At 37.1% G+C, this 23358-nt stretch overlaps 1 protein-coding gene across 15 annotated transcripts in view; it reads right to left on the bottom strand.

Annotated features, from left to right (window-relative positions):
• synj1 (synaptojanin 1) overlaps positions 1–23358 on the bottom strand; it is a 106396-nt gene that overhangs the window by 69866 nt on the left and 13172 nt on the right. For all 15 annotated transcript variants that reach the window (XM_073045068.1, XM_073045066.1, XM_073045076.1 and 12 more), the window contains exons 3-11: positions 17239–17325; positions 16693–16960; positions 15083–15308; positions 12612–12695; positions 11556–11617; positions 11305–11401; positions 9852–10024; positions 9680–9761; positions 8288–8440 (exon numbers count right to left, since the gene is read on the bottom strand). In XM_073045068.1, coding sequence (XP_072901169.1) covers positions 8288–8440; positions 9680–9761; positions 9852–10024; positions 11305–11401; positions 11556–11617; positions 12612–12695; positions 15083–15308; positions 16693–16960; positions 17239–17325 — 1232 coding nt within the window. The remainder of the gene's footprint in view (positions 1–8287; positions 8441–9679; positions 9762–9851; positions 10025–11304; positions 11402–11555; positions 11618–12611; positions 12696–15082; positions 15309–16692; positions 16961–17238; positions 17326–23358) is intronic.

Raw genomic sequence — 23358 nt, 5'->3', positions numbered from 1 at the left:
TTTCTCTACTTTGCGAGGATTAAAGATCCAATGCACCCAACCTCTCTCTATAGCACACACACACACTCCCTAGTCTAGGCAGCATCCTTGTAAATCTCTTTTGCACCCACTCCAGCTCAACATTGTCCTATAAAAAGCTGACCAAAAGGACCTCGAAAAAATTCATTATTCAGTTCTTAATTCGGATCTAAAGTTCCATAAGGTCTGGGGACCTTTTATCGAGTACTTTCATAACCTTCCTCTTGACTAGGGTTTTTTTTTTTCTTTTTTTTTCTTCTTTTCGGTCCCTTGCTTTCAGCTCCTTTTTTTTTTCTGGTAGTAGGCATTACTATCCTCTGTTGCTAATTGTATTCACAGTCTGGGAGTTTGACTGTCCTGACCTATACTCTCTATATTGTGTTGTGGTCGGTCTGGAGTTGTTGTTGTTTTTTTCTTGTGTTGTGGGGCTTGGGGAGGACACTAAGCTTACTTGTCTTTAATTTAGGTGCTTTTTTGTTAAATTCTCTTCCTTTGTGGCATATTGTTATTGTATGCTTAATTTTGCACTGTATTAATGCTCCTCATTGGGATTTGGGGTTTTTAATTTGTAAAATGTTTTGAAAAACTAATAAAAAAAATTAAAAAAAAAAAGCTGACCAAAACTGTAACATCATACTTCAAATACGGTCTAACCAACAACTTATAACAGCACCTGGAGTATTGTGTACACTTTTGGTCAGCCTTTTATAAGAAAGACAAGCTGGAAAGGGTGCAGAAGATGCAGAAGACTGAAATATAATATCCCTACTCCTAAATTTGATGGCTTGACTGACAAAGACCAGCATGCCAAATGCCATCTGCACCATGCTGCCTACTTGAATAGCCACTTCCAGCAGATTAGAGCATTCATACACTCAGGCCACCCTGTTCCACAACACTTGTCAACAATCTCCATACATTGTATAGCTCCTACCCTGGTGTGACTGCCCAAAATGCATCACATCACACTTAGACAAGTTGAAAGCTATTTGCCATTCCTCATCCCATCTCCCTACCTGATCAAGATTTCTTTTAATTCAGTATCATCAACAAACTTGCTAATTGTGCCATGTACATTCACAACCAAATCATTTACATATATAATACAAAACAGAGGTCCCAACAATATCCTCCCCCAGGCACCGGCCACCAGTCAGAGAACTGACCTTCAACCACCACACTCTGCTTCCTATCTTTGAGCCAATTCCAAACTCACCTTACTAACACCCCTTGAATCCCACACAACCTGGTTCTAGCATTTAACTGTCATTCATTCTTTGGGGCACTCCTCTGTTTTTGTGGATGGTTGCGAAGAAAAAGAATTTCAGGATGTATATTGTAAACATTTCTTTGACATTAAATGTATCTTTGAAACCTAACAGATCAACAGGATCTTGTCAAAGGCTTTGCTAAAGTCCATAACTTCCCATCCACCACACTGACTTCTTTTATCCCCTCAGTTACCTCTTCAAAAAACTCCAAAATAATTGTCAGATATGCCCTCACACACACAAGACCATGATTATTCTTGGAATTGTATTACTGTCACATATTGAGATATGTGAAGATATTGTCTTGCATACAGATAATACAGAGCAAACCATTAAATGGTACATTGAGGTATTAAAAGGTAAAACAACAAAATAATGCAAAATGAAGAATAATAGCTACAGAGAAAGCATGGTGCAAGTAGACAACAAGATACAAGAGCATAACAAGGTAGATTCTGATTGGGCCATGATTATCCAAATGATGGTAGATCTGATATCTTTATGCTTCTGATATACTTAACTCACCATTAGGCCAACATCCAGAGAAAGCAATAATCAGGGAAGGAAAAATAGATCAATTACTGAATAATCTACACTCATAAATCTTTATGTATAGTACATTTAAACATAATCATAAAATACTAAGGGAGTACCTTTCACTGAAAATGAAATCAAAGTTCAAAGTTTTGCTTAGAGTGAAACAATGCAAAGTTCTTAATGCTGTAGTGATTTTCTGCCAAGTATGCGTGTGAAAAGGTTAATTAGCAGGAACATTCTTATCCGCAACAACTTTTGAATTTGAAATTGTTACACAGGTTTTCTGTAAAGTCAATACAAATATTTGTCTGAATTTTAACATCTTATCATGGCACAGAACTGGCTTCATAAAATCTAAAGAAGAACATAACCTAATGGCACTTCCCCAAATACCAACAGAAGAAATACTTAAATAAGAGCCCTTCACACTTGTGAAGTATGGCAAAGTATATCCTCAAAAGGCAGTAATGTTGTAAACATATGACAATGCATCAGAAACACAGGAGTAGAGATTGACAGAAGAGATACTTCTCAAAGGTCCACTGAATTTCATATGCCTAATAGGCATACAATCGTTTAAAATTAGGAGGGGGGAAATAAAGGTACATTGCACAGAAATTCCAACATGACACATTGAAAAATAGAAAACCTCGGGGAAACAATAGTTGCAGAAATTTCACTGTCAGAGAAAGAGACAGCCCTTGTGGAGCTACAGCTGAGAGCTCTGTACAATGTGCTGCAAGCTAACAAAGGATGGAAAGATTTGGTATGAGTGAACCAAAAAAAATGGTTCATGACAAAGGATATATCAGGATCATAATCAGAGATTCTGCAGACGCTGGAAATCCACAGTAACACGCACGAAATGCTGGAGAAACTTAGCAGGTCAGGCAGCATCTATGGAAAGGAAATGTCAACTGTTTATTCTTTTCCATACATGCTGCTTGACCTGCTTGACATTCAGCATTTTGTCTGTGTGTTACAAATATCAGGAAATTTGAAAGTATACTTCATAAGCCAAGTTCAGAACTAAAGAACAATCGTCTCTGAAGCACTTCCACAAACTCAATTATCATGAAGTAAACATTATAAATATCTGCATATGGCTTTAGAATACAAGTAGGATCTCATCCAGAGCATTTGGAGGAGAAGGGGGAGCAGCCAGATGTCTTGGTACATATTGATACCAAGGACATGGGTAGGAAAAGCAAAGAAGTCCTGAAGAGAGAATTTAGACAGCTGGGCAGAAAACTGAGAAGCAGGACCTCCAGGGTAACAATTTCTGGATTGCTACCTATGCCACCTGCCAGTGAGGGTAGAAACAGGATGATTTGGCAGAAAAATAAGTGGCTGAGAAGCTGGTGCAAGGGACAGGGCTTCAGTTTCTTGGATCATTGGGATCTCTTTTGGGGGAGGTATAATCTGTACACAAGGGACGGGTTGGGTTGCACCTGAACCCGAGGGGGACCAATATTCTAGTGGGCCAGTTTGTTGGAGCTGATGGGGAGGGTTTAAACCAGTACAACACAGGGAGATGGGAACCAGAGTGAAGGGACTCAGGGTAAGACGGATGGTAAAATAACAAAGATAGTGTGTAGTCAGACTGTCAGGAAGAGCAGGCAGATGATAGGACATAACTGCAGCCAGCAGGGTGAATATCAGTGGATTAGGGATGCAGAATTAAAAAGGTAACAAATAAAATACTCAATGCACAGAGTATACGAAATAAGGTGGATGATCTTGTAACACAATTACAGATTGTCAGGTATGACGTTGTGGCCATCACTGAATTGTAGCTGAAGGATGGCTGTAGTTGGGAGCTGAATGTTCAAGGTTACACATTGTATCGAAGGGATAGGAAGGTAGGCAGAGGGGATGGCATGGCTCTGCTGGTAAAGAATGGCATCAAATCAGTAGAAAGATGTGACATAGGATCAGAAGAAGTTGAATCTTTGTGGGTTGAGTTTTTAAGAAACTACAAGGGTAAAAGGACCCTGATGGCAGTTATATACAGGCCTCCAAACAGCAATTGGGATGTGGACCACAGAATACAAAAGGGAAATAGAAAAGATGTGTCCATAGGGCAATGTTATGATAGTCATGGGAGAATTTAACATGTAGGTAGACTGGAAAAATCAAGTTGGTAATGAGCCTACAAGGGGATGAACTATATTGGATTGGGTGTTACGTAATGAACTGGGGGTGATTATGAGGCTTAAGGTGAAGGAACATTTAGGAGGCAGTGATCACAATATGATTGAGTTCAACTTGAAATCTGATAGGGAGAAAATAAAGTCTGATGTAGCAGTATTTCAATGAAGTAAAGCAAATTATAATGGTATAAGAGAGGAGATGGCCAAAGTAAATTTGAAGATGCTGACAGGGATGACAGCAGAGCAGCAATGGATTGAGTCTCAGGGAAAAATGAGGAAAGTGCAGAATAGATGTATTCCAAAAAGAAAGAAATATTCAAATGGCAAAATAGTACAACCGTGACTGATGAGGGAAGTTAAGGCTAATGTAAAAGCAAAGGAGAGGGCATACAATGAAGCAAAAATTAGAGGGAAGATAGTGAGAAGAAAAAGCAAAGCTTTTAAAAACATACAGAAAGCAGTAAAAGAATCATGAAGATGGATAGGATGAAACATGAAAGGAAGCTAGCAAACAATGTTAAGGTGGATAAAACTTTTTCAAGTCCATAAAAAAAATAAAAGAGATTGAAGTGGATATAGGACCACCAGAAAATGAGGCCAGAGAAATAATAATAGGGAACAAAGAGATGGCATATGAACTAAATGAGTACTTTACATCAATTTTCACTGTGGAAGACACTAACAATGTGCCATTTTAAGAGGTCTAGAAATGTGATGCTGAGGCTTTATAAGGAACAGGTGGGGCCTCACCTTGAGTATTGTGCTTTATCTAAGAAGAGATGTGCTGGTTCAAAGGAGGTTCACAACGATGATACCAGGAATGAAAGAGTTATCATATGAGGAATGTTTGATGGCTCTGAGCCTGTATTCACTGGAATTTGGAAGGATCAGGAGGAGTTTCATCGAAGCCTTTCAAATGTTGAAAGGCCAAAGACAAAGTAAGTGTGGAAACGATGTTTCCCATGGTGGGAGAGTCTAGGACAAGAGGGCACAGCCTCAGGATAGAGGGGCGTCCATTTAAAACAGAGATGCAGAGAAATTTCTTTAGCCAGAGAGTGGTGAATTTGTGGAATTTGTTACCACAGGCAACTGTGGTTGCCAGGTCGTTGGGTGTACTTAAGGTGGAGATTGATAAGTTCTTGACTGGCCATGGTATCAAAGGTTACAAGGAAAAGGGTGAGGAATTGGGCTGAGGAAAGGAAAAAAGGATCAGCCATGATTGAATGACAGAGCAGACTCGATGGGCCAAATGGCCTAATTCTGCTCCTAGATCTTATAGGATCAAGACTGGATTTGCAAATTAACTGGTATCACAGTGAATACAAATAAAGTAGATAGCAGAAATAAATAAAGCAGATCAAGACAAAGGCTGGTAGATATTAGTTCAGGTCTAATTTTACACACTTAGTTCCTCTCAAGATGTGAGCACAGGAAACTCAAAATATTCCTTAAGGTACAGGAATAGATTCATCATTATTTCATATACATGTTGAGCACTCCTTTTCCAAAAATCCAAAAAATTTTTAAGTGCTGTGCTGACATGACGCTACAAGTAGAAATTGCACAAAGTGCTGGGAAGATTCCCAGGCGATGCATGGGTCTCTGCACACCACAGGTAGCTCTGAGAAGTGACCTCACATACCCTGAGTGAGGCCCTGTTTTGCACCAGTTGTTTTCAACAATCATCATAGCCAGATCTTCATGCATTACTGACAGTGGTTATCAAGTGTTTTGCGCTTATTCTCTACTCTGTGCTGTGAAGATATTGTTGGAAATGTTAAAAAGGTATGCAGTTACTCCTATGTGTAATAGTGAAAAGAAAAATGAGGAAGAACGTATGTTTATGTATAAAACAGAAAGTCAAAATGTTGGGAAAACTTGACAAGGGTGTAAGTGTGAAGCATCTGACAGAGGAATATGATGTTGGAATGACCACTATCTACAACCTGAAGAAACAGAAGGACAAACTGTTAATGTTCTATGCTAAGAGTAATGAATGGAATTTAAAGAATAATAGAAAAACACTGCATAAAGAGAAAAATGAAGATCTCATCGTGTATTGAAAGAATGGATTCATCAGCATCAGAGTGAACATATGCCACTTAACAGTATGCTGATCATCAAACAAGCAAAGATCTATCAGGATGAACTGAAAATTGAAGGTAATTGTGAATATTCAGCGGGCTGCCTGCAGAAGTTTAAGAAAAGGCAAGGCATTAAAATTTTTTAAAGATTTATGGTGATAAAGCATCTGCTGGTCACAAAATAGCAGAGATTAACTAGATTCAATCTTGTTCTTCTATTTTACATAAAGTTGCTGTGCAGCTCTTGTTACCCTGCACACATTATATTGTCATTATATTAAAGGTGTGTAATAATTTTTACTGTTAAGTACATATGCCTGATGAACAAGTGTAAGACAAAGACTGCTTACCGGTAATTCAGAATCAGGAATGATGGCAATGTCAAACAGCCAATGACTGCCCACCTGGGCAAATGAGGTAGTGATAGCTTACCTTTCTGATTGTTCAATGTACATATTATTGTTACATGCACAAGATTATTAAAAATATTATATAAATCTACCTTCAGGGTATATGTATAAGCTGTATATGTAATGTAAATGGATTTTGTGTTTAGACTCTGTTCCCATCCCCAAGCAATCTCATTATATAGAATCAAATATTCCAAAATCTGAAAAAAATCTGAAATCCGAAATACATCCAGCCCGAAGCATTTTAAATAAGGTGTGCTCAACCTGTACTAAAAACCTTTATAAGCTGTAAGACTTTGAAACTTTTGTATTGCATTGGTTTACTATTGTCATATGCAACAAAATTCAACACAAAGCATTTGTTTCGCATGCCATCCAGATAGATCATGCCACACATGATTACATCAAAAGAAAAAACAGGATGCAGAATATACTGTTGCAGTTACAGAGGAAGTGCACTGCAGGAAGACAAATACATGCAAGGGCCATTATAAATTAGATTGGGAGATCAAGAGTTCATCTGTAAAGCCTAGTTCAATAAACCAGATAATATGCTAAAAGAGTGCATGAGAAAGCAGGTGTAGCCCTAACTTTCCTTGAGAAGACAACTCAAATGTTCCGGAAAACCGGAAATAATCTGCCAACTCATGTCAATTTTCTCAGATATTCCTCATATTGCTTGATTACTGCTCAAAATGTATATATAGAGTGGTATTAACAGACCTCTGGAATATAGAATTCCAAAAAGTTACAACTCTTGAGACCATCTACTTTGCCCTCAAATTATAACCTTTAATCTCAGGATTCAATCTGGTGAATCCATGACACACTGTCTTTAAGTCAAGACCATCCTTTCTTTCATACAGAAGCCAAATTATCATCGCTTGTTAATGCAGTCTCACATAAACCTTCTGCAAATACAATAACAAGCCAATGCTCTTGAACCCCATTTTTCGCAATAAAGTTCACCCTCCTAATTTCTGACTGTGTAGTAATTGCTTGATTTGTAAATGTTCAATTTGACTTTTTGCTAAAATGACATGGCTTGAGGTATTTTTTTAATCTATATAATAATTTTTATTCCACTGAATAGCATATCACACTGTGCACAAAGGCCCTTAATACATCTCACTTGGCTTTCCTGATTTGTGAAATTTTGCTTAGCAGAACAGTTTTTCCAGAATGCATCCCTTTCATAAATTAAAGATCTTTTTTATTTATATTCCTCCAACATAGTGAATTACTTCAGTTTTCTAAATTATGCTCCCACTCTTTTATACATGATTATGTGCGCACACATGCACACACATTCTTGTTTACTAACAGGATATAATGCGATTCAAATGTCACAGAAAAGGAACAGTGAGTACGAAAAAAAACTGCACATTCCAGATAGATGAACATCATGTTTTAATATGGAAAAATGCTAGTCAAAGGAAATAAACTAAGAATTCTCTACAAAACCATTCCCTCCACTGGTAAAACTTTACTACGAGGAAAGGTCTGAACCAGCCTTTGGTCAATTCTTCTAATATCCTGATCATAAAGAATTTCCATTTTGCCTAATTACAATTCTGTTAAGTAGATAAACATGTGTCTATGTTAAAAATGTGGTGAAGTAAAAGGTAAAAAAGTTAAAATACCAAATGTGTCAGATGTCAAGTTATATGTAAAGCAATTTTTACTTTTGAAACAGAGAGCACTGTAGTTTTTTGCAGAATAATTAGAAAAAAAATCTATTGTATAAATCAATGGTAACACAATTTCATTACTTTTAGATTTTCCAGTGCCGCGTACAATAATTTATACTATACCTTTGCTTTTCCTTCCAGTGCTCCAGTTCCAGCGTAGATTTTACTTATTGAATCACCACACATTGACCACATGGAACGAAAAACCTCCTGAAATCTAGTGATCATCTGTTGCTTCTCAGCTAGCCCTAGAATTTCTAACTGCTTGTGAAGCATCTGTTGAGAAAATGAAGAATGTGGGAGGGCATAAACAGTCAAAATGCATTTTTTTAAAATCAATTTGAATTAAACATTTAACATGATTTATTATTGCAGACTATTTTAGGTTCCTAAGCAGTTATCCAAGATTGTACAGTACTGTGCAAAAGTTTATAATCTATAAACATAGGCACTCTAGCTGTATATACGTGCCTAAGACCTTTGCACAGTATTGTATTTGTCAACGTGGAGCGGAGAGCATCTTTGTAAATCTGGGAGGAGCAAAAGATGTCGCGAATGGCGAGGGTAAAGCTCCACATAAGGGGTGTGAAACAGGCAACACAGAAGGAGTACCAGGGGTGGAAGGGGTGGTGGTGTGGGTGTAGACACACCCAGGCCTGAGTCACCAGGCAAGGTTACTTGGTTCCAAACAACTGGTTTATTGATCATTTTGGAAAGTCTCTCTGGTGCTTCCTGCCCCCTCCCCTCTCCTTTCCCCTTTTCCCAACCATGATTCCTCTCTCCCTGCCCCCTTCCCACTCTCAGTCCACAACAGAGATCCATATCAGAATCTGGTTTATCACTCACGTCATGAAATTTGTTTTGTTTTGTGGCAGCAGTACAGTGCGATAGATAAAATTACTACTGTACTGTGCAAAGGTATATATGTAAACATATATACAGCTAAGGTGCCAAGACTTTTGCACAGTGCTGTACAATGGTTGTCATTACAAATGCAGTACAAATATTTACTTCTTCCCTACATTTCATGACCATAAAACATTACGCTTCATGTTCATAAAACTGTGCAGGATCTAAAAGTTATTAACTTTTATCATGAATACCAGAATTTTCATTGCAATTCCAGACTCACATCAGGTAATGTTTCGGGTCACGCAAATATCGAATAATAAAATCTGTAGCAGTTTAGATTCTGTGCTATTGGTTATAGACTCAACCACAAAATACTGGATTTTGTCAAATAATTACATAATTTATTTATTCACAAGGCCTAAATTTATTATCCACCACAAACTTACTAGCCCATTTCAGAGAACATTTAAGAAACAACCACAATGATGTTAGGTATAGAACACTCTACAAATTCTCCACCTAGCAGTTAATTGTTTCTGCTGCAATAGCATCCTGGGTCCGAAGTGAAGCATTTAGTGACAGAAATTAAGAAAACTGGTAGTTATACTTACCGTATTTAATGGAATGCATTAGAAGAATAAACAACCACAACTTGAAACATACCTCCAATCCAAAGAAAGCTTGCACACTGTTTGTTCTGTCTAAGCAATCAAGACAATTGGTTCTGATAGCACCAGTCTGGCACCTGTGGGAAAACATCTTATGCTCAAATTAAAATGGTTTAATATCCCTTTCAGAAATACTAACTCAAACTTCAATGGTAAAATGAGCTCACCTCTGAACTCCACGGGAATCACAATAAAAAAAGTCACATTCTTCCAGAAATGTCTCTAGTTTGGGTTTCAGCACAGTTATAAGTCTGTCTGTCTTTCCACCCTTTACCTGCTGGTGGTAGTCAAAATTCACCATTGGAACATCTGCAGCATGTTCAGATGCCTTCAAATGACTCTAGCAAAAAAACAATTTAAAGTTTGTAGAATGGTGCATACTTTTCATTTAACATCAGAAGAGAAGAAAACCAAAACATAGGAAGGTGTTTAATACTAACCAAGGTTACCCAAAAGCAGAAGATATTTCTTCAGCTCCAGCCCTTTATCTTCCCACCCACCTGGCTTCATCCATCACCTTCCTGTTAGTCCTTCTTTCCCTTCCCCAACTTCTTTACTCTGGCATCTTCCACCTTCCTTTCCAGTCCTGAAGAAGGATCCCAGCCCAAGATGTCAACTGTTTATTCATTTCCATAGATGCTGCCTGACCTGCTGAGTTCCTCTAACATTTTATGTGTGTTGCTATAGAAGATATATTCTTTTCATTTCTGATGAAGAGTCTCGGCCCGAAACGTTGACTGCTCATTTCAACGGATGCTGCCCGACCTGCTGAGTTCATCCAGCTTGTTTGTACGTGTTGATTTGACCACAGCATCTGCAGTGTACTTTGTGTTTACTATCCTTTTCATTTCCTGTCCTCACAAAACACAAATTCTTTTCCTAGATACACACTGCATTAATCACCAGGTTAACATAATAAATAGCCCAACTACATTCTCACTTAATGTACAAATAGATTGACATTATGTGAATAGTAAAAACCTCCTGCAAAAGTTGCGAAATAAGCCATATAGATTTGTCTGGAGCCACATCTCAAAATAGGCACCCGTATCCAAACTAAGTAATTGCATTTCGTCTGCACTAACATCCATGGAAAATCACCAAGTGTGTGAAAGGGACCACTAGTTTGTACTTGATGCTTTTTCATTCCTGTCTGAGCTGAATATACATATCACAAGGTGTTTGGACACAGACAGGTTTTTCCACAGAGACACAAGGATTTTTTCCCCCCGACCTTTGTTTACATTACAGAGATTTGGTAACTCAACAGAAGTCGATCAAAGATTCTCTAATCAAAATAGATCAACTGTTCCTTGCCAATCAAATGACGCAATGGAACCACAAACACTGTTTATAATTTACTGCAAGAAACTTTGGGAAACCAGAAAGATTTCAGGAGAGAATTAAGGAAATTTGTTCAACAGGCTTGAAAGCGGGTCAATTTTTTCCTTGAAATACACATATTTAAAGTCACCATTTAAAATGAAGGTATTTAAGGAAGCAGCATAAATGTTTTCAAATTTCATTTGAAGATTTCGAACGAAGATACCAAACAACATTTAATTTCCTGAAAATAGGAGCATTGAGAAATTTATTTTTACATCAAGTTTAGTCACTTACCTGGAATGCTTTACTAAGCATGTGCTCTCCTTCTTTCATTCCTAGTAAATTGATTATAGTTTGCTTCCCATATAGCTTTTTCAGTGTTCTAAAATGTCTGTAAAAATTTAGTAGGTATATTTTGGGAAATGGAGATCTGAAAGACTAATAATCAATATACATTCTAAAGCAAGCAATTGTTTTTGAAAAACATTAATTGTTACTATTGCTCAACTGATAGTAGTAATTACTGCTAAATGCAACTTCAATACCTGTCAAAAGCTGGTGCATTAGCTTCAAACCCCCTGGACATCCGAACACGATGGGACCCAACCTAAAGCACACAATGTGAATGATAGTTATGCAAATATTGAAAGGAAACTGCTGAAAGTAAGTTGATTAGCAAGAAAAAAAAGTATGAATTAAATAAATGTTAAGTTGAATACATTTTTATCTAAATAAAAGAAAAACGACAGTAAAACTAGTTGTGTCTTTTGAAATCTGGCTATTGAATAACCAACATAATTTTGGTACACTATTACTCTAACCCTAATCTTGATATTCTTTAACAGGCCATTATTGGATTTAAGTTCTAGTAGTCACTACAGTAATTAAGCAATGCCAGCAGTAAACACAGGTCACTTCAAAGCAAATCACATTTAGCAACATTCAATGTTAAGATTACAACTATAATACAACATGATGGTTTTAAATATTAACCTACAAACAATGACGTACACATCTATTGCAATGGATGATCTCTGCTGGAGCAGTAGCGAGGATATTATGATCAGATAATGTCCATGGGTTAGAGATGGGAGAAAAGGAAACCTCACAAAAGTTATTACCTGGATGCAAAATACACATTCATCATTGAGATTAAGCTATAAGGTTTACTAAAGTCAGGCATGTTGTCAGCATTCAAAGATAAAGCTCATCCATGCGACACTGACAAAGGGTCCACAAAAACAAAGAGAAACAAGAAATAAACTAAAACAATAATCAACATTTTTCTCTAAAAATGTAGAAAGAATGGCAAGATACTAAGTCAGGCTAGTGCAACCCATTACTTGGAATTAATTACATCCATCTTTTCTACAGTAAAAGAATGTCTATTAGTAAACACATCCTTTGACATAATAATGGCCTCTTACTGTAACATTAAATTTAAATCACGTAATATCAAAGACCATTAGTTGGGAATGAAAGCAAATATGTTCATACAAGCCATAACTCAGTACTGGCAGATAACTAAAATGTCCTCTGAATTCATTGCAGAAAAATGTAGACTACAGATGTGAATTATAAAGAAATTTTAAAAGGCCAACCTGAAGGCCCGGTTGCTCCCAGAACAATGGGATGGAACCACGGATTTGAATAAAAGAAGACACACAATCATCCAAGAATATCACCTTTGGAAAATAAAAGTAAAACATTACTGATTGGAGTGGATGATAAAAGTTTTAAAACACCAATAATGACTCTTTCATCATTTGTACAGAGCCTCTTAAAATATATAGATTAAATAAATATTTCATGACAAATTAAAAAAAAGCAGAATGTACAGATAAATGTATACAGAAAATGCTGGAATATCTCAGTTAAGACACATACACATAGCTTATGCAGGAAAAAAAAGTTTCTTTCAATTGGTGACCTTTTAGTTTTAATGAAGGATAACTGACATTGAATATTTTGTTCCCTTCAGATGTTAGTTGAGCTATTGTGTATTCCCAGGATTTTAAAAGAAATCTCCAATATATTGGTTATACCACTAGATGGAAATATCCAATTTATGGTTAGATTTGATATTGCCTTCCCTGTATATGCTCATTATTGTATTGTATTGTTTGTATTACCAGGAACAGTGGAAAAAAGAGGAGATGAACGAAATGGAATACAGATCAAATTGGCTGGGGGCAGGGGGAGATTCTTATGAGCCCACCCTGACAATTTCAAAAACTACATCCATGTATCTAAATCCTCCAGGGTTGGGAAATAAAGAGGCACTGAAGAAAGTACAAAAAAAATTCTTATGTAAGACCCTAGAACAGAGCTTTAAGAAAAGGATGAACAGGTTGTTATTTACTTTAGAATAAAGTGAACGCAACAATTGTCTCAACAGAAACCTTTAAAATTGTGAAGCAATTTGATCATGTGGACAAGAAACAAAATTTCCATTTCTGATAGAATTTCAGTGTTGTGGCCAAAAATATCAATGAGACATTCCTTGTCCAACAAAGAATCAGAGAAATTTATTTATTTATTCAGGTAATGTTTAATTGGTAGCTTTGACCTGAAGACAATCTACAAACCCAAATGAGTAATAGGAGATTCAATAAAATAGTGCTGAACTAATCAAAATTACAGGAGTTTCTGCAGGTGTTGCAAATCCAGAGCAACTCACACAACATGCTGGAGAAACTCAGCAAGTCAGGACCTGCTGAATTCCTCCAGCATTTTGTATGTATTGCACTGACCTCATCAACTCTGATTTCATTCTATGCCCCCTGATTCTCTCAACACACAAAATCTATCAGTGTAGTTATATTCTATTCAACAGGCTCAGCAAAATGGGAAAGTCCAAAGGATCACAGCCTACTCAAATAAAGGAGTTTGACCCATGCCATTTCATTGTCTATGATATTCTATCCTAGCCCCAAGTTCACTGAAGAATGTTATACATTTTAATATACAGTAAAGTTTCAGAAGATCAGGACATTGATGGATGTTCATCTTAATCACATAACAACCTTTTAATTCACTTTGGTTTTTAGAAACGACTTTGCAGGACAACAATTTTTCCAGTGAATCCACTGAGTTAATGGAAACAAAGAAATCAGCATCTTAAAGGGAATTGTGATACATCATTCAGAGAGCCAAACACTGAACCATTCAGATTTCTGAATAATAGGACAGGTATATTATATTGAATGTAAACCCTTTTTATTTACTCTCTCCTCATAGAAGGACATTCTCACTCCATAAAACAATCTGGTAGTAGATTAAGTGAAGAGGGCAGATGGAGTCTTGTATGGAGAATCAACACTAGCATAGGCAGGTTGCACTGAGTAACCTTTTTCTGTCGTGTAAAATGCTAATATATTTTTAGCTAAGTAATTCAAAGCAGAACATTACATGAAGAAGAGAAATCCCCACTCCCTGCAGTTTAGTTTAAGATAATAAGTGGCAAGGATTTGCTTAAAGAGTTTGTACATCTTGGAGGTGTAACATGAGTTTCCCAGTGACCATGTGGGTTTCCTTCAGTACTCCGGTTTCCTCCCACAGTCAAAAGGCGTACTGGTCAGTAGGTTAATTGGTCATCGTAAATTGTCCTGTGATTAGGCTAGGGTTAAATTGGGGAATTGCTGGGTATTGCGGATCAAAGGGCCAGAACGGCCTACTCTATGCTGTATGTCAATAAATAAATAAAACTGTTCATCATATTTGTAATGTTATGGGGGAGGGGGGGAACGGAAATACTAATGACCAGCTCAACAACTACAAATTATTAATTTGAGATCTCACCACAAATTTAATCTGGGTAAATGGTTGTGATATATTCCAAAACAGTACAGCTCTGAAAACATGGAGCAAGATCTGATCACCTTCAGTCATAACTGTTCTACAGTTTACTATCATGTTTATAAATCAGATTACTTTTATACATTTGTATCTTTATAGTTTTACAAATTCTTTATTTTTCCTGTGAATAGGTTATTTTGATTGCCATGAGATAACATGCTACACCTCAAACAAGAACCTTCAAAAGAAAGGAACACCTCAATAAGTATTGTACCTGTTCTGTTTCAACAAAGTTAGCTACATGTCCGTCATCATTAGTTCCCCGCACGTTAAATCTTGTTCCCGCTCTTTCACAGCTGAGACGTGAAATTAAACAAGCTTTCGCTTGTTTGTGAGCAGCATAGATGGTCCTAATTTCCACTCCTCCACACATAAGTCTCAATACCCATTCATCACAATTCACATCATAATGCTTCAAGTGCAAATGCAATGCCTGGTTCCTAAAGGATATAAAAGATGAATTTATGAAGGTAATTTTTTGATTAGGTGTGATAATTCTAGAACAAAATATTAGAAGAGCATTTAATTCTAAAAATGCATCTTAGAAGTAATGTGTTGAGTACAGTGCAACACATTAAAATTTACATCATTATAAATTTGCCTGGAAATCATGCTGTGAAAATCATAGGTTGTAAACACAAAGGATCAATTAGCAACTGCAAATATATCTTGCATTTTTATATTAAACAATATACTTTTTAAGTTTTACAGTTATTTGAAAGGACAATGGACCAAGTATTATGGATTAGTGGCTTTCAAAACAGAGTTCTACAGATTACTTTCAAAGGGTCCAGGAAAGCTGACTTTGCAAGAAACTAGGCTAAATCAGCAGCTTAAATGTTACCACAGTTTGGATTAGGATAAATGGCATGACACCCAATTAAAAATAAATACATTACGGTTCTAAACATTTCAATGTACTGCTTTGTTTAACCCATCTCAGCATATTCTCCAAGCAAGTATTTGTACCAAAGGTAGAAAGTAGAGTTGAGGTCAACCTCTGTCTTTTAGATTTGTGATAAAGGAAGGTGCAGGAAAATGGATGGGAGCTGGAATAAGACAACTTCTACTCTGCTATAATATATTTTTTCTTTTGCAGTCCACTATCTTCATAAATTGACTGTATCAGTTAGCAAGCTGGCAAGTGGATGAGAAAATGAATTTCTCAAGCACAAAAGCCAGAGTATTTTCAAGTCCTGGGACTAATGGGCTTAGAAGGCAGAGACTCAGGAAGGATGGAGTCTTGTTTCACTAAAGACAAACCGGGTCCAATAATTGTGGTTGGAAATGCAGTAAATGGAAGACATTGATAGTGATTTTTTTTGGTGGAGGACAAGGAGGAATACATTTCAAACCTATTAAATTGTACACAAACAATAAAACAAATGATGGTTTTGGCAAAGCAAGGAATGAATTTCCAGACTTGTACCTGACCTTTGTTCCCAGTTAACAAGAATTTGGAAGCAGTCATTAATTTATTCTACTATTCCTTTCCCAGCTGCCACTAACAGCCATGCTTTATTTCACTGCTATGCAGTTCAGGGGTAGAGCCTGTGCTTGGCATGTTTGAAGCTCCGGGTTCCGTTACCTCCAATCAAGGTGTTGAAAGTTATTTTAAAAAGGCCTCCTTGGGTATAGAGTCATTCAGCAAGATATTATTTATCACAATACCAATCTCAAGGTCCCTTTACATACTTAAGTTTTTCAACTTGAAAATTTTGTTAGTTCTGTAATTTAAAGAGGTTAAAATGTACTAAGTACACCAATCTTTATTATGATGTTATGCTACATTAGTTTTATGGAACAACACATCTGCCAACTCACCAAAAGAAACGATTATCTGTTGTATGTTCTTGCATTCTACGATGAGCATTCAAGCTCAAGTCCAGACTAACACCACTGGGGGACCAAGCAAAGTAGAAGCTTCCAGAATTCAACACTTTTCGTACTTCAGAGATGCGTTCCTCATCCAAAGGCTCGTTTCGAAGAGAAATGAACTCAGTAGAAGTGACTCTGAAGACTTCCGAGTCCTGTATCTTTCCCACTGACATACAGCCAGTTACCAGCACAAGGTAATGCAACATATTGTCATCTATGAAAAAGAGACTCATGACTGTAAACAAGAAAATAGCTGCATCTGAAAACCTTATTGCCCATACACAACACAAGTCACACCAGTTGGAATTTTTTCAAATTAAATCATCAAACATTCCAGATGATAGATAAAAGCAGAAGAGCTTACCTAAGACTGGATAATATTTGTTAAAGGGTAAGTGCCATTGCAGCAATATTGAAACTAACTGTAACTAAAATTCTATTCACAATCAAGGTTACTTACTAAGATTCAACTGAGTCACTTAGGCTACTTACCTAGATTCAACCTCAAAACACCCAAAAGGCCATAAGCATCAAGGAGCTTGGTATACATGCTTTTGATAGACTCCTTCTCAGCTGATGCTGTAGGAAGCAAAACAAAATTCTAAGTCAGAGAGCAAGAAACTGCCAACATAGTTTGCAGATCATTGTCATTTAAAAAAATCTTTGCCCATATTGGCTCCTAAGCAAATATTAGAGACAAAATGAATGAGAAAACTAATTAAAACAAATGATACTACAAGGATTAGAAAGGCAAGAAGTTCAAGAGGAAAGAAATGGGAGTGTGGCAGTAAAGCCACATCAGAAATGTGCAAAGTTCAAAGTTCTAAGAAAATTTTATCGAAGTACATACATGCACCATATACAGCCCTGATATTCATTTTCTTGTGGGAATTCATAGTAAATACTAAGAAACATAATAGAATCAATGAAAATGCACAAACAGAAACCAATAAACAACCAATATGCAAAAGACAACAAACTGTGCAAAGACAAAAAGAAAATTAATAGATAAGCAATGAATATTGAGAACAAGAGTTCTTAAAATACCCTATCGATTCCGCCTCCACCACCACTGCCGACAGCCCATTCCACACATTCACCACCCTCTGCGTAAAAAAAACCTACCCCTGAAACCCCTTCAAAGGTTTGAACGGGGGCACAACTGTGCAACCGCATGCAGGTCGGCCAGTGAGAACAGCAGGAAGAATTCAAAAAGAAGACAGCGTTACAGAGCGTGTGTCGGAGTAGAGGGAGACAGAGTAGGAAGGCTTTGGCTCAGAAGGGCTTAGGCGATAAGGGGTTGAGACGAGGTACGTTATCATTATGAGACGTTATGAGACAAGGTACGTTGTCATTAAAAGTGAATCCACAAGTTGTGGAACCAGTTCAGTGTTGGGGTGAGAGCATGATAGTTGTGGGGTAATAACTGTTCCTGAACCTAGTGGCAGTATGGTTCCTGTACCTCCTTCCTGGTACAGCAGCAAGTACACAGCATGTCCTGATAGCAGGGGTCCTTAATGATATTGCTGCTTTCCTGTGACAGTGTTCCTTGGAAATGTGCCCAGCAGCGGGGAGGGCTTCACCTGTGATGGACTGGGATGTATCCACTAATTTTTGTAGATTTTTCCCCATTCAAGGGCATTAGTGTTTCTACACCAGGCTGTGATTCAACTTGCCACTACACATCGATAGAAGTCGGTCAAAGTTTTAGATGACATGCCAAATCTGCTTAAACTTCTAAGAAAGTAGAGATGCTGCCATGCTTTCTTTGTAATGGGAGTTACATGTTGGACCCAGGACAGAGCCGCTGAAATATGATACCCTAACCTGATACACTAAAAATGATAGATAGATAGATAGATAGAAATAAAACAAAATAGAACTGAGTGCTCCCTGACACAAGTAATTAAATTTAGAACATTTTGATGCTTTGCAGGATGGATGAGAAGACATAACTGAGAAATCGAATTTGAAAGATGAAAAAAATTAAGGGTGTAGTTAGTGAAAATCAACTAATGTTGTGGATGTGGAAATATATGCTCCAAATATAATTCACCTTAGCTCCATGTCAAACAAGGCTATATTCTAACAGATGATCTGGATAACCTTAGTATGTAGCTGGTTAGAGATATCGTCTCAGTAGCAAACAGGTTATAAAATTCTATTCTTATTACATACCTAACAGAAATTCAGACTCACTTGTTTCAGGCAGCCAGATAACATGTTGCTTGACATAGAGTTAAGGATAGGTAGGACATTATCAGTATAAATAAAGAAGCTCTTATGAATGAAATAATTACATCAATACGTAATTTTTTCATTCATCCCAAATCAAAGAACTGAAAGGACATCCCAAAAGGATAAGAAAGGCAAAATAATTTTAGTATCTTTTTGATCAAAGATATTTTGGATTTTTAGTATCAGATTTAGCATTAGTGCTAAACAACATCTTTTAGACAAAAGACTTGAGCACATAATCCAAACAAATATCACTAGAGTACGTTAGTAGAACTAAATTGGAAATACCATTTTATGTTTGAAATGACAAAGTGAGGCTCTATCTGAATCAAAAAAAACATAGGATACTAACTGAAAAATAAGTAAGTGTTCCCTGTATGTTTCTTTAATCCTCAATCAAAAGTCAAAATGAAACTTGATCATTTGTAGCAATTCTAGGTCCCCCATACTACATATTTTCTTGTTACCATTTACTTAAATGGCAATAACACTAAATTTTAATAGTATTTAAATAACTTCAGACCATTTTCAAGCACACACATTATTTTTCTTTAATTTTCAGTGTTTGGAAAATTTTGTGCAAGAAGTTGACTGATGTTCAGAAGTCAATATTCATAGATAGAACACATTAAATCAAGCCTACCAAACAAATCCTACCAGAGTTTCAAACTACCAAAATTCCTAGGAGTTAAAATCACCAATAGCCTGTCCTGGTCCATCCATGTAGACACCACAGCCAAGAAGAGCCTTCGATCTACATCATTATGATTTTGCACTTTATCGTCTACCTGCACCGCACTCTCTCTAGCTGTTACACTTTATTCTGCATTATGTTTTTGTTTTACCTTATACTATCCTCAATGCACTGCATAATGAATCCATCTGTATAAACAGTACGCAAATCAAGCTTTTCACTGTACCTCAGTACATGTGACAGCAATAAACCAACATCAATTCCAAGAAAGCTCTCTAATGCCTCAACTTACTCAGTTTTTCTGCATTACCTTGTGTCTGGGAAGAAGTTTCCTGTATGACAGGAGGTACACAGTGCGAAATGATGCATTGCCAATGCTGTTATAAGCAAACAGCATTTACACAAATAGCAAGTTGACTTCCAGTATCTTAATGAGTGAAGAAGAGAAATATTCTCATACTATAAATATGAAATTTGAGTGGAATAAATTGAATCACTAATTCCTCTCTCATTATTAGGCGTATGCCATGAGACAGCAATTAACTGCAAGATAGTACACAGTGAAGAAAGACAGACACTGAACAGCTGACTTCCACACACGTAACCTGTATAAAGGATAGAGGCAAAGAAGGAAAGAGTTTAGACTATGACTATGGCAAATAAACCCGGACAGAAAAAAGTTAGTGTCATTCCATCACACTGTTTACAGAGAAAAAAACTGCAACACGCAATTAGGCCTTCATATAGTGTATGACAACAGAAAATTCACTTGATGTGTTTACAAATACATCATAAACAATCTAGAAATGAAATGCATTACTGTTATCAGTTACTTGCTTATAATAAAGAGTAAGCAGGATTCTATAATACTTTCCTAATGGAGCCAAGACTGTAAGCAGAGAAGTGGAGTTTCATATATAAAAAGGCTCACTCATCGGAAATCTAATTGCTTGTACAATCTCAGAGATCATATTGACAACAGTGAGAAACAGAGACGGGAGTACACAGCTGGGCCCCATACCTTCACCACCATTCAATAAAATTACACCTGATGTTCTACCTCAATATCACTTTCCTGCATTAACCCCATATCCCTTGATTCCCTAGTCTTGGTCAAACTGACTGAATGAGCCTCCAGAGCTTTTTTGGCCAGTGAATTCCTGAAATTCACTGCTTTCTGGGTGAAGAAATTCCTTCTTCTCTCCACCCTGAATGGTCAATTTTGTTCAACCAAGCCAAAAGAAACAGAATCAGAATCGGGTTTACTATCACCAGCATGTGTCGTGAAATTTGTTAACTTAGCAGCAGCAGTTCCATGCAATGCATGATAATATAGAAAGAATAAATAAATAGCACTAAGTATAATACCTATATTGAATAATTAAAAATAGTGCAAAAACAGAAGTAATATATATATTTAAAATATTTGAGGTAGTGTTCACGGGTTCACTGTCTATTTTAGGAATTGTATGGCAAAGGGGAAGAAGCTGTTTCTGAATCGCTGAGTGTGTGCCTTCAGGCTACTGTACTTCCTTCCTGACTTTAACAATGAGAAGAGGGCATGCTCTGGGTGATGGGGGTCCTTAATAATGGACGTTGCCTTTCTGAGGACGTTGCTCTTTGAAGACGTCTCGGGTACTCTGGAGGCTAGTACCCAAGATGAAGGTGACTAATTTTACAACTTTGTGTTGCTTCGTTCAGTCCTGTGCACCCAAAGGAAAAATGGCTGGTGCAAGGGTGTTGATTAGGTGCATTAAAATCAAAAACTTACAAAAATTAGTGAAAACAGTGAAAAAACTGCCAATATTTACAAAAACATGTCTACCAAAAAAACACAACAGTAGCTCCATACTTTGTCGATATGAACTCCTGGCAGTCCCGATCTCTCTCACCGAGGGCAATGAGCTCATTTTTATTTGGCACTAGCACATACCCGTACCATCTTTAATTACCAACAAAGTTAACTTTAAACTGCACAAGAATTAGAATATGATGCACCACACAATATAGTTACAATCATATTACAAAATAAACAAAGTATCTACCTTAAATACAACATACAAACAACAAACACACACTTACACATCCCCATTACTAAAGGAATAGAAAATTCCATCATAAATGGCAGGAAAGGCACCAGGAGGCCAACCCGAGTGCATCAGGTTGGTTTAGGACCCATTACGAGAATATACCGAGGAAGACATTGAAGTGCATACACTCAGCACAATTATAGCAGAATGATGTGTGTGTGTGTGTGTGTGTGTGTGTGTGTGTGTGTGTGTGTGTGTGTGTGTGTGTGTGTGTGTGTGTGTGTGTGTGTGTGTGTGTGTGTGTGTGTGTGTGTGTGTGTGTAGGGTAAAAATGAGTATGAGTTAGGAGTACATTTACCAAGTGCTCTCTATCACACAACATATCAAAATCAAATAAGCACTGTAAAAACAAAAATACGTGTTATCAAAGTACAACAGCAATACAATTGATGCCATGGGATGGGGGAAGTACAGGTGATTCTCTGAAGGTGGAAACCCAGAAGATTCTAGAGAGCTACAGTATGGAGTTATTGTAGTATACCAAGAAATGTCACAGCTATACTTTTAGGTGCTTTAGAACACTATAGTTCATCAATAGCATGGATAAGTTACACCATAGGAGCAGCATCAATAGATTTCAATACAAGCAATAATTTCAAATTGGCAACTCACTGACGACTACACAAAAACTGAACACGAAGTAGTAAAAGCAGAAGTGCAAAATTTTGCAAGAAGGAAGCCAAAAGAAGACAAATTACTTTAGACCATAACACCATAAGATACAAGAGCAAAATTAAACCATTTGGCCCATCAAGTCTGCTCCACCATTCAATCATGCTGATCCTTTTTTCCTTCCTCAACCTCACTCCCCAGCCTTCTCCCCATAACCTTTGATGCCATTGTCTATCAAGGACCTATCAAACTCCACCTTAAATATGCTAAACAACCTGGCCTCCAAAGTGCCTGTGGTAACAAATTCCACAAATTCACTACCCTCTGGATAAAGCAATTTCTCCACATTTCTGTTTTAAATGGTGGCCACACTATCCTGAGGCTGTGTCCTCTTGTCCTAGAATCTCCCACCATGGGAAACATCCTTTCCACATCTACTCTGTCTAAGCCTTTCAACATTCAAAAGGTTTCAATAAGATCCCCCTTCATCCTTCTAAACTCTAGTGAATACAGTCCCAAAGCCGTCGAACATTCCTCATGTGATAACCCTTTCATTCCCAGAATCATCCTTGTGAACCTCCTCTGAACCCTCTCCAATGCCAGCACATCATTTCTTAGATGAGGAACCCAAAACCGTTCACAATACTCAAGATGATGCCTCACCTGTGCCTTATAAAGTGTCGGCATCGCATCCCTACTCATATTCTAGACTTTTTGAAATAAATGTTAACATTGCATTTGCTTTCCTCACCATTGACTGAACCTGCAAGGTAACCTTTAGGGTGTTCTGCACAAGGACTCCCAAGTCCAGTCGATAACCTCATCCTTAACAATTGACTCCAACATCTTCATCAAGGAAGAAATACTGTATATTAAAAAAAAGTGAGGTAGTGTCCAAAGTTTCAAAGTCCATTTAGGAATCAGATGGCAGAGGGGAGAAAGCTGTTCATGAATTGCTGAGTGTGTGCCTTCAGGCTT

Source organism: Hemitrygon akajei, chromosome 5, assembly GCF_048418815.1.
Source record: "Hemitrygon akajei chromosome 5, sHemAka1.3, whole genome shotgun sequence".
Lineage (NCBI taxonomy): Eukaryota > Metazoa > Chordata > Chondrichthyes > Myliobatiformes > Dasyatidae > Hemitrygon > Hemitrygon akajei.
This window is presented reverse-complemented; position numbering and strand designations above follow the sequence as displayed.